Source organism: Colletotrichum graminicola, assembly GCF_000149035.1.
Source record: "Colletotrichum graminicola M1.001 genomic scaffold supercont1.28, whole genome shotgun sequence".
Taxonomy (NCBI): domain Eukaryota; kingdom Fungi; phylum Ascomycota; class Sordariomycetes; order Glomerellales; family Glomerellaceae; genus Colletotrichum; species Colletotrichum graminicola.
Window position 1 is genome coordinate 417,638 of NW_007361032.1, and position 15,931 is coordinate 433,568.

At 53.1% G+C, this 15,931-nt stretch overlaps 6 protein-coding genes across 6 annotated transcripts; 1 reads left to right on the plus strand and 5 right to left on the minus strand.

Moving 5' to 3' along the window:
• Positions 1 to 40: 40 nt before the first annotated feature.
• On the minus strand, positions 41 to 755 carry GLRG_07107 (uncharacterized protein; the record flags this gene model as incomplete). Its single annotated transcript, XM_008097792.1, has 4 exons — positions 41 to 141; positions 202 to 486; positions 568 to 592; positions 699 to 755. The coding sequence occupies 4 exons, from the start codon at positions 753 to 755 to the stop codon at positions 41 to 43; spliced, it is 468 nt and encodes a 155-aa protein (XP_008095983.1).
• A 1,088-nt stretch (positions 756 to 1,843) lies between these two features.
• On the minus strand, positions 1,844 to 3,565 carry GLRG_07108 (pyruvate kinase; the record flags this gene model as incomplete). The annotated part of the gene is made up of 3 exons (XM_008097793.1): positions 1,844 to 3,011; positions 3,072 to 3,289; positions 3,368 to 3,565. 3 exons carry the CDS (start codon positions 3,563 to 3,565, stop codon positions 1,844 to 1,846), a joined length of 1,584 nt encoding a protein of 527 aa, XP_008095984.1.
• A 3,225-nt stretch (positions 3,566 to 6,790) lies between these two features.
• Positions 6,791 to 7,435, minus strand: GLRG_07109 (uncharacterized protein; the record flags this gene model as incomplete). Its single annotated transcript, XM_008097794.1, has 1 exon — positions 6,791 to 7,435. One exon carries the CDS (start codon positions 7,433 to 7,435, stop codon positions 6,791 to 6,793), a length of 645 nt encoding a protein of 214 aa, XP_008095985.1.
• Positions 7,436 to 8,486: 1,051 nt separating this feature from the next.
• GLRG_07110 (uncharacterized protein) lies at positions 8,487 to 9,761 on the minus strand (the record flags this gene model as incomplete). The annotated part of the gene is made up of 1 exon (XM_008097795.1): positions 8,487 to 9,761. The coding sequence occupies one exon, from the start codon at positions 9,759 to 9,761 to the stop codon at positions 8,487 to 8,489; it is 1,275 nt and encodes a 424-aa protein (XP_008095986.1).
• A 2,196-nt stretch (positions 9,762 to 11,957) lies between these two features.
• On the plus strand, positions 11,958 to 12,216 carry GLRG_07111 (uncharacterized protein). Its single transcript, XM_008097796.1, has one exon. The coding sequence runs from the start codon at positions 12,053 to 12,055 to the stop codon at positions 12,164 to 12,166; it is 114 nt and encodes a 37-aa protein (XP_008095987.1). The 5' UTR covers positions 11,958 to 12,052; the 3' UTR covers positions 12,167 to 12,216.
• Positions 12,217 to 13,159: 943 nt separating this feature from the next.
• On the minus strand, positions 13,160 to 15,124 carry GLRG_07112 (uncharacterized protein; the record flags this gene model as incomplete). The annotated part of the gene is made up of 1 exon (XM_008097797.1): positions 13,160 to 15,124. The coding sequence occupies one exon, from the start codon at positions 15,122 to 15,124 to the stop codon at positions 13,160 to 13,162; it is 1,965 nt and encodes a 654-aa protein (XP_008095988.1).
• Positions 15,125 to 15,931: the final 807 nt, after the last annotated feature.

Consider the following 15,931-nt stretch of genomic DNA (forward strand, 5'->3'; position numbering starts at 1 on the left):
TGTTTACACAACCGAAAGGAACGGATGAAACTGGAACCGTTTAGCTGGAGGCCTTGGCCGCCTGTGCCTTCTCGTAGATCCAGTCGTTCAGGCCCTTGCGGTTTCTGGCAATCTCAACGGCGTAGAACTGCATGCGAGGCACTGGACAAAAGGTTCAGTCAGTTGACGTAATCCTACGAGGCCGAGAATGACAAGACTCACCAAAGATGACCTCGTTCTGCCCGTACTCGAACTTGGGATTGGCGCGGACCATGGTGCCGAAGTTGTAGTCGTCGACTTTCTTCTCGTAGGCCATCATGAACTTTCGCCAGCGCTCCTTGCCGTCCTTGCTTTTCATCTCGTCCTCGTTGATCGTGGCGGATGGGTCGAATTCGGGAAAGTCCTTCTGCAGATGCTCGTAGATCTCGTCGTCAATCTTGGTCAGGCGCAGCGAAGAGCCCTTGACTTTCTCCAATATGTTCCAGTAGGTCTCCATGTGCTGGACGACTGCGGAGCAGAAAAGGTTGATTAGCTCCTGTTTGCGATATGGGATGCGCACTTGGCGGACGGCAGCGTGGTATTACGCACCCTTGACTGCGAACTGCTTCTCGATCTAGACGCAACATGGATCAGCGCAATGCGTTCTGTTCGGCGGCGTATAGCGAGAAAACGAAAAAGAAAAAAAAAAGAAATCCGGGCAAGGGGTGGGTGGTACTTACATCCTCGAGGTTATCCGCATCCTGGGCGTTGAAGTTGGTGGGAACGGGGGCCGCCATTTTGACCAATTCTCGAAAGTTGAGATCAGAAATGACAAGAATAGAGCGGTTCGACCACTTTTGTACTCGTAATTTTGGTCGTGTTGGACGTGACGTGTGAGCGACGCGGGGTTAAGTGAGTGAAGCTTTCAGGAATTCATGGCGGGGCAGAGCGACACCTGAGCCAGCACCGTGCGACAGGGCATCATCGCGGGGTTTATGTTTTTTCCCCCCATTCCATTTTCTTCTTTGCCTGCCGTAAAGTGATGTCGAAAACGCTGCGCCTCATCCACACAGTGCGCTAATGATATGCACCATCCTTTTCACTGTCAAAGCGTCTAGGTACATACCCAGCTGCATAATTATTACACATATATGCGTTTATCGGGATACACTACAGCTCGACGAACAGTCGTTGTTCAAATATGGATGAACGTGGAATGGAACCTACCCGCTTTCTAGGGTCAACAACTAGGGAAAGATAGGATGAAAGACTTTGCCGTACAGTTTCTGGAAGATTACAGACGCCGTACTCTTTGCGTAATACAACGTGTCGCGCCTGTCATGTCCAAAGACCAATATTTTCTCTGAGTGGCTTCTCCAAACCCTTCCAACAGCCTCCACCATCGAAACACACGGCGTTCACCACATGCTTCCCCTCTTTGTCCGCAAAGCTCATCATGCATCATCCGTTTCAGGCCGGGCTAAGACATCCTGACGCGGTAGCGAAGACGTCGAAAGAAGCTGGGTTTGAGTTACTGTCCTGTTGTTGTTCCCATCATCGGCTATTCAGCACACGTCCCCTTCTGTGCCGTGCCGAGCTTGCTCCTTTCCATCATGCACTTTGCTTGTTACAGGAGCCTATTCATTGCCGGAACATGTCTCCTCTTATCACAGCTTCGTACGTGAGAGGGGAGTAAGCCCATCCACCACATGTAGGAGAGGTGTTGGCAAGGTAAAGTCAACTTTATTCATGTGCGCAAATCATACTCATGTCCCAGGGCAAAGGGCCCATCATCGTCTATCACGGTTTAACTAGGTACTTTGGTATCTCCCACACGCCGGCGGGCAGCCTCATTTTCTTTTCCCATTCATCAACGGCGAGTCAATCACAATGTTCCAATGCCGAGGTGCTCAGGATCGGCCTTGACAATACGCAGGGTGTTGGTGTTACCCATGCCGCCCTTCCAGCCCTGGACGACGACCAGGGTATCGCCCTTGCTAACAACGTTGAGCTCCAAAGCGTGCTCAACACCCCGCTTGATGCGACGGTCAACATCCTCCTGCCAGTTGACCTTGGAAAAGTCAGGCTTGGCCTCGGGGAACAGGAAGGGGTACACTCCGCGGTACAAGTGAGCATAGCGGGATGCTGCAGCGTTTCTTGTGACCATGAAGATGGGGCAGACGGGGCGGTACTTGGACAGCAGGCGGGCAGACTCTCCAGAGGTGGAGAGGACAATGATACCACCAGCGTTGAGGTCGAGGGAAGCTCTGACGGCGGCCATGGCGCAGGACTCGACGACGCTGACGGGGCGCTTGACGAGGGTGCACATCTCCTCGAAGTGGGAGACATAGGGGATGGTGTTCTCAGCCTTGAGGCAGGCCTCGTGCATCTCGGAAACGGCCTCGTTGGGGTAGCTGCCCTTGGCTGTCTCGCCAGACAACATGACACAGTCGGCGCCGTCGGTGATGGCGTTGCCAACGTCGCTGATCTCGGCGCGGGTAGGGCGGGGGTTCTTGATCATGGACTCGAGCATCTGGGTGGCGCAGATGACGGGCTTGCCGGCTCTGTTGCACAGGGCAATCATCTTCTTCTGGGCAGCGAAGACCTCGGCCGCGGGAATCTCGATACCGAGATCACCGCGAGCAACCATGACACCGTCAGTCTCGGCAAGAATCTCCTCAAAGTTGTTGAGACCCTGACGGTTCTCGATCTTGGCAATGACCTGGATGTGCTTGCCCTCCTCGCCAAGGATAGCGCGGATGTCCTTGATGTCCTGACCACGGCGGATGAACGAAGCAAAGACCATGTCGACGTTGTTCTTAACGCCGAAACGAAGGTCGTTCTTGTCCTTCTCGGAGAGGGCAGGCAGGTCAACATCAGTGTTGGGCAGGTTAACACCCTTCTTGGAGGAGATGAAGCCGTTGTTGCGGGCGCGGACCTCGACGGTCTGTTCATCCTTGACCTTGAGGACGTCGAAGGCAAGGACACCGTCGTCGACGTAGATGATGCGACCGGGCTCAATGACCTTGGTGATGTTCTTGTAATCGACATACCTGCGAACGAGGGCGAGTAAGCAAACTGAGGAGCAAACAATAAGGAGGAGGGATAATTACATGTTGTCGGTGTCGCAAGCCGTGGCGTACTTCTCGTCGGTGGTGAAGTTCAGGACCTTGCCGGCGGAGATGGGGAGATCCTCATCGTTCTTTGTGTTTCCGGTACGGATCTCGGGGCCCTTGGTGTCGAGGGCAATGGCAATCTGACGGCCAGGCTGGGCCTTCTCGGCGGCGCGGGCATTGTCGATGACGGACTGGTGGTACTCATAGCTGCCGTGCTGTGGGAAGGAAGAAAAGTCAGCCGGGTGAGGGATTTTGGGAGGGGATCCGGTCCGGGACAACAGGACGGGCCTTACCGAGAAGTTCATGCGCACGACGTTGAGACCAGCCTTGCGCAGCTTGTTGATGGCCTCAACAGAATTGGTCTTGGGGCCAATGGTGCAGATAATGGAAGAACGGCGGTAGTTCTTCTCGGGTTGGTAGGCGGTGTCGAGGCTAGAGAGCCAGGCGATCTTGCCGCCGACATCGAGGTGGTCCTTGGCGGTGGCAGCCATCGTGAGTGTATGGGATGTGTTGGTACTGTGGTTTTGGAGGTGTTGGTGAGGAGGAGAGTGAATGAAAAGGGTATCGCCGGGAGAGAAGATGTGAAGCTGGGGGGGGTTTTCTTTTCTTAGCTGCTGGAGACGGGCGAGACTAGACGAGACGATGAGGGAGGGGTCCGCTGCAGCTGTTAAATCTTGCCAGGAGTGGGGTGGCCGAGACCAGATGGAGTGAGGGATGGATGGCAAGGTTGTTTAAGCTAGGTGCTGGGTAGTAACCTATAGAGATGGAAGAGAGAGGAGGCACACGAATAGATACGAGAAAGGGAGAGACGGACGGGATTGTCGGACGTCTCAAGGTTACAATTGCAGGATTCATGCAGCAACACAGCAAGCCTCAGGTAGGTATTTGTTGAAGACCAAGACAGGAGAGACAAGAGAGACACGAGGGGAGAGGGCGAGCAACAATTTGCTCCTGGTCCAAACGACTGAAGCTGTGCTGTCTGGCCTGGTGGTCTGGCACTTGCCAGTTCTCGGAGGTGATGTCGGTGCTTCTCTTTTTTTTTTTCCTTTTTTTTTTACCCTTTTCCTTTTTCTTCTTCTGGCCTCCTCTTCTGGTGGCCGCCGCCACGCTTGCCCCTCGTTGAACTTCACCCCTCCCCCCTGCTGTGGTGGGTGGGAAGCTGCTGAGGGGAAGGGCCGACGTGGTTGCCCCTCAATTCAACGCAGTGGTCCGTGCATCTAGCTAGGTGAGAGCCCCCACAATGGATGGGTTGATTGAGTTCCCAATCCCAGTCTGTGGCAGGTCACCCCCCACCAACATGAGGTGAGCATGGTGAGGTGCCTGCCTTTTCTGACGGGGACTCTTCCGTACTCTTTCCTCTACCTACTCATCTCATACCTCGCCTCACACCTGCCAACGGCGAGAAGGAGGAGGGAGAGAGGCATGGGGTTGCCCCAGCTGGAACGGATGGATGGCCAGTGACGCAGGGTACGGCTGCAAATATACGGGGCCCGAACAAGGTGTACCCGAATAGAACAAGGCGAATAAATATACGATGTATATATAGCGTAAACCAAGACGGCCCAGGGTCTGGTGAAGCAGTACTTCGTACACTAAGAGAGGTGAAGTTTGGGCAGAATGGGCGAGATAAGGGGTCCGACCGGGCTACCAGGGCACAGCTACCTATGGAATAAATAGAAGCTGTCAAGGAAACAGAAACAGCAACGGAAACATCAAGGGGCAAACATAACGCAACGAAGGCAGCCGAACGGAACGCAACCTGACAATGATGTTGATCCACTCGCCTGAGCCAAGCTATTTGTTGGTTTCTTCAATGCTCGAGCGTGTCGGCGAGGCGTGTGTGTGTGTGTGTGTGTGTGTGTCGACAACGGCCAAGATGGAAGAGATTTGGACCGGACAGAGTAGCATCATGAGGGGTTGGTTTTCGTCGGCCAATCAATGAATCAATCCATCAATCGATCGCTGACCCTGACACGGAGCTCCGGGCCTGGTGCCAGTGTTTCTTGGGGGTTTAAAGCCTCAAACACTCAACAAACCAGACACCGGGCTTGGGACACACACAGCCTTTACCCATTTTTTTTGTGGTCCGTCTTCAACGCGAGTACTGTAAGAGGGCAACACCGGCCCGGACAGTCGATCCCTTGGAAATGGCAAATGGCAACAATGCATTTGCCCATGCCTTCCGTCCTCATCTGGCATGGTTGTCACACAAATATAGCGAGCAAATTCGTCCTCAGTTACAAAGACTGAGCAGCTCAGTCCCTAGCCAAGCATAAGTCACGCCCTATAATGCAAGATTTATGCCTGCTACATTGAACACCTAATTATGCATGTCATAAGTCCAGAGTCTTTGCATGATTGCATCACGCCTCAGATATGCTAATAACCAGCCATGCACTTAGCGTAGGGTTTTATTGCAATTCCCTTTTGAGCTAGATATCCACATCATTCCTGTCTGTTAACCGGATTCTGGTCCAGGCCGGAACCCTTTCGCTTCCCGGGGTGTCAAGATTAACATCCAAGCCCTAGGAGAGAGGCTATAGAGCCCTCTCATAGGAAACAGCGGCTTTCCAATCATTGGTATACTTTTAGCTCCTCAATAGTGCTTTACGCCAACTCGACGCGGCGCAGCACTAAACCTTACCAGGCGGTGATAACTTAACCGGGTATTGGTCTTATCGGTAACAAGGCGATCACGACGCCGATAATCCATGGCTTCGTGTTTGTAACCATATAGATAGAAGCTTTACTTTATTGTGTTGAGTGGGCAAAATGCATACTTGTACTGTATTTTTCCAACTGCGTGGTCATCGTTGGGGTTCGCGTACCTCAGTTAGGGAATGTTTCTCGATGATTAAAGGAATGGCGATGTCGGCTGTCGCGGCGCACCAAAAATCCCGACGCCGCGTGTACGAATGCTGCCAGCAAACGAGCCCTACGAACACCACGAACCCTGAACCGTGTAATGTGAGTCGATCTTGGGTCGCCGCGGCGCCGTGGACGGACACAGACACCCGCGGGCCCGGGCAAGCTGCTTCTGGTCCGGTGGCTGAGTCCATCATCCCCAAAACGGGTAGAGTTGATATATTGGAGGCTCTCGGCATTATGAATATAGCTGCCTGTTATTCTTAAAGGCCTGAACAAGCAATTTTTAAAACCATGCCCTTTACATCGGTCACAGAGAAGACATCCCGCTCAATGTGCGTTAGCGCGGAAGACCTTTGAGCCTTTCAACAATGGACTGGCTCAGCTCAGCGTCCCATAGTCTCCTTTTGCCAGGGGCCGAAGAGACCAGTCTTCCAGAGTCCGAAGAGACCAGTCTTCCAGAGTCCGAAGAGACCGATCTTCCATATCGGTCATCATGCCGCTCCCTTCGTTATTGCTGCCAGACACTATGCTTTGTCGGCAACCTGTTCGACTTGGTCTATGACGGCTCCCAAACCGCCATGAGACTTGTGTCCCTCGTTAGCTCTGTTCAACACTGTTCTCCGAAAAGCAATGAGACCGGAACGGGGAAGAAATATCATCTCATACACGAGCATCTACCAACTGACACATACCACACACTTTGAGGTTGGCTACATAGGAACTGTCCAGATGGCTGGGCCATGTTGTGCCAGTGTCCTGCCTGAAAGTACCACCCTCCCCCCGGTTTTTTAGACAAAAGCCAAAGACCTGGTTCATATCCATCCTGCCTATAACACTTGGACCACTCGTTATTCGCCCCTGATAGCCTTCAGCCAGGCACCGATCAGGATGCGGCGAATGCGAGATTCGCCCGGGTCGTCTCTGATTGTAACCACACGAACTCGTTTTCCCGTTCCGGCTCGCAGTCGATCAACCGGGGTCCGCTTCATGCTCGTTTTCATATCGAGAAACTCGAAAACGACCAGTGACTCGTAGTCTAAAAGACCAACGTAAGGCGCTCCTTCAGCAAGAGCGTAAGCGGTAGTCTGTTGAAGTAATTTCTCGACATCGACTGCGAAGACACAGGGGTACGTTTTGCCCAATGTGGATTCGATTCGGCTGGTGTTGGGTATGCGGCGGTGTCGATAATGTTTAGCTATGCGCGTGAAACTTTTTTTCATTGGTTTCGCCTTGCGCATGAGAAATCCTTGCTGGAGCTTGTCCTCTTCGTCATCGGAGAGCTCCTCCTCAGTGCACTCTTCAAGAATTTTGTTCACGCGAGCCAAACCCCTGTCCTTATACTCCAAGACGAGAGTCGACTTGATCGTGCGGTTGTCGGGGCCTTGCCACTCACATCTGGCAATCCAATCCGGGATTGTGACGATATGCGGAGGCTCACACGGTTGGGGGTTGGTGATCTGGGTGAATCTCGCCGCTTGGGATGTTGAATACATTTTGAAGTTGCTCCCATCATGGCCTTTGATCAGAATATTTGACACCTCTCTGTTGATTGAATGCTCTATTGATCTGGTGACGTCGGATTCGTTGCTGTGACAATGTATGGATTGATCGGATGTTGCGAGGTGTTGGCTGGACAGGCATCCGAACGAGTTTTGATCCAACAACTCATCTGCCACGTCACTATATCGGGACGAATTGGTCTCGATCAGAACCGTGGGCAAAGCCACTTGCTTGGCTGATTTGCTCGTCGCATGCAACTCTTTTGGCTTTCATCGGGTTCGTCTGGGGATTTGAGGAAGCGGTGCGTCCTTCCGGATGGCCTCGATAATGGATGGCTCATCCTTGCTACTTGCAGAAGTGTCCATGGGGTCTGACATCGGGGATAATCTGTTTTGTATATGTTAGTACAGACGAACCCTTGAACGAGACGAGAGTTGGGACGAGTTGAAGACTGACGAGAAAAGGCGACTTGCTAGGCTGCTGTTAGGAGAAAAGACTTGATAGAATTCTGTAGGCAAGAGAAACCAAGTAGTAGTAAACGAACACCGGACGCGGTTTCTTTCCTTCGGTTTTTTTCTTTTCTTGTTTGACCAAATTTGGAAGGAAGGAACTGATGTCAAAGTGGGAAGGAAAGAACTGAGGTCAAAATGGGAAGGAAAGAACTGAGGTCAAAGTGGGAAGGAAGTAGTAGTGGTGCCACTCACACCGCCCAAAAGCATTAATTACAGACTCTGCCTCGCCGTCGTACAGATCAAAATCTCAATAACCGCAGCCTCCGCCTTAGTCACCGTCCTCGACTTCCAGGCTCGCGAGCATGTCATTGAGCTCCGACTCCATATCGCCTGCCTCAGGGTGAGTGTCCAGGTCCTGTCCACCCGAAATTCCAGCCAACGGTTGCGACTGTGTCATGGGGTCGCCCGAAGACTCAGCTCCAGATCCCTCATCTTTCTCGTTCTCAGCTTCCACCGAGGTTAGGAGCGTGGATGGAGCTTGCTTTCCCCAAAAGTCGTCCGAGACAGTCGCAGAGTCTGAGGAAATGCCGCCCTAGGGCTCTTCCTTCATCTCGGCGCCAGTGTTCCCGGACGCAGTGCTTGTTTCCTCAGGCATGGCAACAGCACGCGGCTTCCTGCGGGTAAAGGCTGCATAATCAGGGTTGGTTCGCTTTATAGTGCCGAATGTTGTAACAAACCAGTAATCTAGATCTGGAGTGTCGTCCGGGTCGTCTTCAGGGGGTTTCCACTTGGCAGGAATCCATCCTTCAAAGTCTTCCAAAATCTCCCACGAGAATCGTGTGATTGGGTGAAGTTTCTTGTCGAATTCCGCCCACGCCTGGGCGGGCTCTGTCCGTAATTTGTCAAGGATTGCCTGTCTATAGCCAACAAGAACTGCCCGTGGTTTTGACAGATATTTGTCCAAGCTTTTCATCGTGATGATGACCTTCTCTGGGTGGAGCTCGGCACCATCAAGACCGAGGTACTCCTGTGAGACAATGCCATTCAAAAGCTGAGCAACAATCTGCATGCGCTGATCTTGGTTGGTGTGAAAGCTTCTCGTCGGTGGTTTGTCTTGATAGAGCGTGACTGTTCGCTGCGAAGGGCCAGAAGCCTTGAACAGATATGCCAGAGAGACGCCGTCAACATACTCGAGTGCAAGAATAGCAACTTGTCGGGATTTCTTTGAGAATTCGTCACTCAGACTCGTAACACTGGTTTTCCACCCTCCATAGAACCGCGAAGCGATAGCGGCGTATCCAGTGCGTCTGTGGTCGAATCCAGTAAGCCCTTTTTGGTGGAGAAAGTGATAAACTCCAAACTCGTCACTAAAGGCCGAGTCGGCAAGGATTGTAACTTTGATGTTACGCTCAGTGATTTCAAGGTGCTTGTGCCAGAACAAGGCATCGTAAACCTTTAGGAAAAGGTACTGCCCTGTGGATGGCATCTCCTGCTCTTGCTTGCTTGGGGAGGTAGATGGTGCTTTACTGACGCGGCACAAGAGCTTCTGAGAACCAGGGCGGTAGCCGGGACCCGGGCTACCGACAATCATGTCTACAATAGTAACCTCCATTTCGGCATCCTTGTCATGCCGATAGTTCTTACTTTTCCGAGGCGCATTTCTGCGGTCGAAAACCTGTTGGCGTAGCGAGTACGTCTCCTCCTCCCGAGGCAACATCATGTCTTCCTCTGTCATCCCTTCTGGGATCGGGTACAGGTTTGAGCCGTAAGGGCGAAGCGGCTTGTGAGGGCTGAGAATGAGGCGGGTGCCTCGAGCATAAATGTGCTTGTGGTCCAGCAAGATAGTTTTATCCTCGGTTGGATCCATCTTTGAAGAATAGCGTCCAACGAGTTGTCTCCTGCTGCAGGGTCAGATTTTAGATGAGCAGAGAGATGAGCAGTGGTACGAACAGTGGGACTAACAGAGGAGAGTTGCAGATGAAAAGGAGGATGTGACTTGCTTGTAAAGATTTTCAGTTCAGTCCGCAGACAGCCGGTTCTTCTTATATAGACAGGCATGAGGTAGGCAGGGTATCTGAGAAAGATAACAAGGCAGCAAGTTGCGAGTGTAGCTGGGTAGGTTGAAAATTCGAGGCAGCCCCAAGGTAGGTAGGTAGTAGGACTAAGGGGGTAGGTCACGTGGTTATACTTTTTCCTTGTCATCTTGGTAAATGCTAAGGAGATTTCACGGCTCTTCAATGGATGTTTAAACCATAATTCACACTTTCCAGGTCCTTCAAGAACCTTGGGCAGTTGTTTCCTGTGGCATGGCGTCTGCTATCAGCCGACGGACTCGAACTCCTCGACACCCTGCGGAACCTCCGTCATGCCCTCGACGTCGAACCCCATGTCCTTTTCGCCAAAGAGCCAAATATGCTCCTCCGTCACCCTGAACGACTGACCCTCTGCAGCCTGTAGTCCGGCCGCCACCGAGTCCGCCCTCTCAGATGCTGTTCGTCGTCGCACTCGAACGCCCTTCCCTCGACCGTAAGATTTTGTCACGCGCACCTATACTTTTTGTGTACTGCTACCTATTGCTAGTCTATCTATGCCTGCCTTATACTTACTCTAAAATCTCACCTGACGCAGAGGGCACTCTAATATCCTCCTATACACACAGTTAAAACATTTAGTATATATGGCATAATGTATATGCATAGTGAGCTGCGCATCAACGCCGTAGTATTCACTTCAACACATGCTTGCTTCAGTCTTATAGTGGCAACAGCTTAGGTCAGTCACCCAAAAGGGATAGTAGGGGTTGATGTGACTAATGTGGTTGTGGATGGATATATCGATGAAGCGGAAGTGGATCATCGCCGGTAGACCGTTGGACCTTTCTAGCTCCCACATGTGCCGCGGAGGAGCAAAGTTTGTGAGCTACCGCCCCTTCAGCGAGGGCGCTATTGTAAGCCAATTCGATAATTGTCGGCGACCCGGATTGAACCATCTCCATATCTCAGGGTTAGAGTCGCGCGGGGAAAATCAGGTAATGTTGAAAGGCAGTCACTGATTACTCAGATTCATACAACGATGACTTTGATATGAAAAAAGAGAGGAAAAACAGAGGAGGGGAAAGAGAGAAGACCCTCCCCTCCGATCAACGAGAAAAATGAAATAAAAATAAAAATAAGAAAAGAGAAGCAGGGAAGAAAGAAGGGAGCTTGAAGCCTGCATTAGCTAGGCTAACAAATCTCCCTCTCCACTTGGATTCGGAGTTTCGTGGATGGTTGATGATTGATGATTGACGACACAACCAGAAGCTTAGCTTCCTGCTCTCCCAGTGAAACAGACAGACTGGTACTCCAGGTATGGCGGGCAGGTGAGGAGGGAGGTACTTCAGCCACTGAGAGAGGTACAACCCACGCGCCTCAGTCCTTTATCGCCCTTCCTTATCGGAAAGACCCACACAGTCTTTGTCTCGCGGCCCGGCAGCTGCCTGAGGCGGGCACACTTGCCTACTAACGCTTACAGTCAGCCATGGCCCGTGGGGTCTCCAACCTTCAGTGCCCACCTCCCGTGTCCACCTAGGCATAGGCAGGCTATCCCATGACAATCACCCGACCGACATCTTCTGACCGTACGTAGCCTTATCCCGCGAGACCAACAGCCTCTTCAACACTGCCAAATCGAAACGCTCAACGAAAAATCGCGTCCCCTCCCCTTACCAAACGACGAACAGAAACCAGAAACAAAACAGACCTTTTCTCTTACGACTTCCACAATGGTTGGTTCAGCCTCCTCTCGTCTGGCTGTTGGCGGGCCCGCCCTCGTGCTTCGCTCGCCTGCTGCCTAGCTTCGATGTTGCTTTGCGCAGTCTTAACCTCCTACTAGCTCCTCAACTTGCTGACTCTGGGCCTGTGGTCGAAGATTGGACGTTTGACACACTACGCATTTGATGCGGTGCTCTGTTGGTTTACCCTCGACATCTCCCTCCCCTATTGTGTTTTGTTGTGTCGGGTACACATCGATCCGTAGGCTAACACTCGGCACACTCTCTCCAGTGTCTGCCTTCCTCGCTGGCATGAAGCGATCGACCGGCCTGACGTGAGTTTGAGTACCCCTCCATGCGAATATTGGCCTCGGGCACACAAGACAGACGGGCCCTTGGCAGCTAACATGTGCCCATTCTGGGAATCGCCAGACCCAGTTTCAAGACAGACAGAGCTGCCGGCGAGAACAAGGACGTTTCGAAGTGGATCGACAAGTACCTCGGTGTTGGTGAGTGGGTGATGGATCAGTCGGTTGCTATCGCTGGCTCCAGTGGCTGGTTCGAGCGCACGCGGTAAATCGGCATCGGCATCGACATGGATATCGGCAGACCTCTGCCCTTGGGTGACGGGTTTTATCTGCCTCTTCACGACGACTTGCCGGAGTCAGGCTTTGCCTCGCCTGGCCCCCGAGACAGCAACCTCGTTCTCTCTCTTTCTCTCGCTTCAGCACGATGCTGAAATGCTCGCCGGCTGCTTGGAAGAATGTGATATGGGGGTGCCGCTCGGTGGTGTGAAGGGGATGGGGTACGTCGGCAGGCTGATCCGTTGATGCAATTTTCTCGGTTCATTACCTCAGCATATCTGTCCACATGGGTGCCACAGGCAAATTCCAGGCTTTCTGTAGCTGCACTCGGGAGAGGAGAAAGGAGCCAGATGCCTCAGCCGGCGAGCTCTTGGTTTTATTGTTATAAGCAGCCCTTTTGGGCACAGGCTACTACTGCGGTCTCCCCCGTGTCCCTTGTCCTTACAACCGGGCTCCCGGACCCCGCTTTCGGGATCGTCCTCGTTGGCGAGACGTAGACACAGCCGAGGTTACCGACCAATCCAATGCGCCACAATTTCAGTTCCCTTTACACGCCTTGCATGCATATACTGGTATGGTAGCTTTGCTTTCCTTGTGACGATGAGGGCCACCGCATCGTGGGGAAACCAACATGCTGTGGAGGAGTCTGTCTAAATGGTGGGTCTGTTAACCGTTCCGATTAACGCTACCATGTTGAATCATAATCTGCGGGGTATCCTAAATCTGTGCCTGCGCCTTTCCCATCCCTTCGTCCATCCGTTACCCTTCATTCTCGAACTCATGGGAGTTCACGCAGAACTGCCCGTGTCCACCCGCAACACCCTAGATGCACTGATCCTAAAACTCCTTACTATCGCCATGCCCATGGTTTCCTGGGGAAAAGCCTCAAAATTGCATGTGCCCAGATAGCACAAGTATGCGCTGTACTGATCAATTCATGTTCCCATCATGCTCATTGTCGTGCTCCGCCAGGAACTCTGGCGGCACCTCGTTCTCGCTGCCCCGTCGCGATGATGACGTTTGCAGGGATCCGATAAGGGAATGTCCATCATCATGCTCCTCCAACCGTGATACCAGCAAGTCGGGCGGGACCTCGTTGTCACTCTCTTCGTGGTGACTCCGTGCTGTACATGCCTCGCCGGGGTCCGCTTGCGTCGACTGATGTGGTAAACCGTCATCGTTGGGCCAGGGTTCCTGAACATCTGCAACTCGAGGAGCCGCCTGGGACTGTGGTAGACTAGCTCGAAGCAGGCCCTCGGCTTCTCGAAAAGCTTCAAGCTCGGCGCCAATGGCACAGATCAAGAGGTTCCAGCTGTTGCGCTCGGCGGTCCTCACGTGTTCCTCCAGCTCCAAGATGACCTTTCCCATTCTCGGCAGTAGTGCCTCCACGCCTTCGAGGCCTGCTCGCTGAGGCTGCTTACCCTTGACCGTGGCACTGCTGCCGTCACTCAACGACTGGCGTAAGTCCGCCTCGAAGCTGGTGACTAGCTTTATCGTTTCCTGCCACAGCTCCGTGCCTTGCTCGAGCGCATCGCGATCTTTAGCAACCTGCATCTTGCGCTTCAGTAATAAGTCTGTTTCGCTTTCCCACCAATCCTTTGCCATGCTCAAAGTACGCCGCGCCGGTATCATACGGAAGAAATCGGCTCCTCCGGGCGGGTCCTGGGGGTTGATGGCATTTCCAGGCTCGTTGCGTGTTGTGGCTTCGACAACTTCCAAATCCAGAGGCTCGATAGGAGGCCGGCGCAGGAGGGACGCGACCTCTCCCTCTACCTCTTTTAGGGCACCCCTGTAGCCGCTGAGGCCAGCCTCTCGGCGGTTACGAACATCTTCCATCTTGCGCTCCAGCCATCTTTGTCGGTTTCGCATACCAATGAGCTTTTCCTCCAGTTGGCGAATCTCCTGTCCGAGGGATCCATGCTGCTCCCCAAGGCCTCGGAGCTCCTTTGCCAGGGGCTCCTCTTCGTCGTCTGCCAAACTGTGCAGTTCGGCTGAGATGCTGGTCCTGCGCGCATCCAAGTTGCCCAGGTACTCAAGGGCCTTTTTCCGCTGGGAGAGCGACGACTCGATGTAATCGTTCTCCTCGGCTTTGAGTTCGGTCAGAGCCGCCAACACCCGTCGGAGCCCGTTGCGTGCGGCCCGAAGGCCTTGTGGACCCGAGGACTTGGGCTGCCGGACTGGTATGATGTCGCCTCGGGGAGTGGCGCGCACCGGAGGATCCAGGGACGCCATCATACGTGATTTGGAGGTAGCGGTAGAGTAAAACGTGCCTGTTGGGGTGCTGCTCCCAGAGTCGCTCCATGTTTCGGGGCCTCCTGCGTTGGGTTCGAGAGATTCACTGCCAGAGACTAGTCCAGTGGCTTGCATATCAAGCAAGCGCTGTACCTCCTTCTGAAGGGACCGCTCTCGGTGCTGCAAATTACGCCAAACCGAGTCTACACGAGATATGCTTTGGTCGCGGGAGTCGTGGTCGAAAAAAATGCTTCCAAACATCACCTGGCTAGCCGTTATTCCCTTGGTCCTTTTCTCCGTATCCACCGTTCCATCCCGAGAAGTACGACTAGTCTGTGAGGCAGGCGGCTGTAGCAGCACAGAGGTAGCTATGGGAGGGGGTGGCCCGGCAAACATAGCCTTGGGCTTCATCTTGGAGACTGAGCCGGCTGGACTCGGGGTATGGTCGTCCCACGGATCTGCGGGGGACGGAGAGCGCCTTCTGGACATGGTGATGGGCGATCGCGGCAACTCTGGCAACAGCGCTTCATCGAGTCTCGGGGACAGGTCGTCAAGATCGTAGTCGTTAGAGCGTCTCGCGTGGGACGTGTATAACGGTAAAATGGGAGATTTCTGTCGTGTCGGCGAGAGGCGATCGAGAAATCTAGGTGAGCCGGGTGCCATCGAGTGGCATGGGTGCTGCTGCTGTAGCAGGCGAATATGAACAGGTAGTTATGGAAGGTTGACAATGATGTTTGGCTAAGTCGACGTTCTAAGTCGTAGGGGTCAGAGAGGACACGATATGGGTGAAGCTGAAGAGCGTCAACGAGGAGACGACATAGGCATGAGTAGTGAGCTTGAGGATTCGTAACGCGGCGAGATGCTATGAACGACGATCGGGATTTTCCTGCATTTAGCTGGGGGATGCAACGCGCCTAAGCAAACATGGTAATATGCAAAACATGAAGAGTCAAACCGAGTGAGTAAAGTAGGTACATATGTAGACGCCTAGACACCTAGCTCGATATGCTCACGAGCTTTGAGCATGTGCCACGGTCGGCCGGTACCAAGGTAAGGTAGGGGGGTCTCACAGCTGGGGGGCTGGGGGCCTCTGGAACCTCCACACTGTGAACAGCAGTACACGAGGCAGACGTCACCAGGCGGGTCGAAAGCTACAGGGAGCTACCTAATTGCGTATCGAGTCATGCCGATAAGCTGTTAACCTATTACCCGCATATACTCCGTACACACCCCCACAAGCATCAAGTAGTGTATATGTACATATTCTCCTGTCATCCATTGCGTGCTATAATACACCCGATACTACTCTGTACCTATACGACAATGCCCTCCGTTGGGTCAACATCCATACCAACGCAGCCTGGTCTACATGACATGGCCGCCCGGCTTCGTGCTGCCGCTCTAGCTTGCGGCGCAATGAATCGATTACTGATTCGGGTAGCGGCAACCCGTGCCGTCAACAGGGGAAAT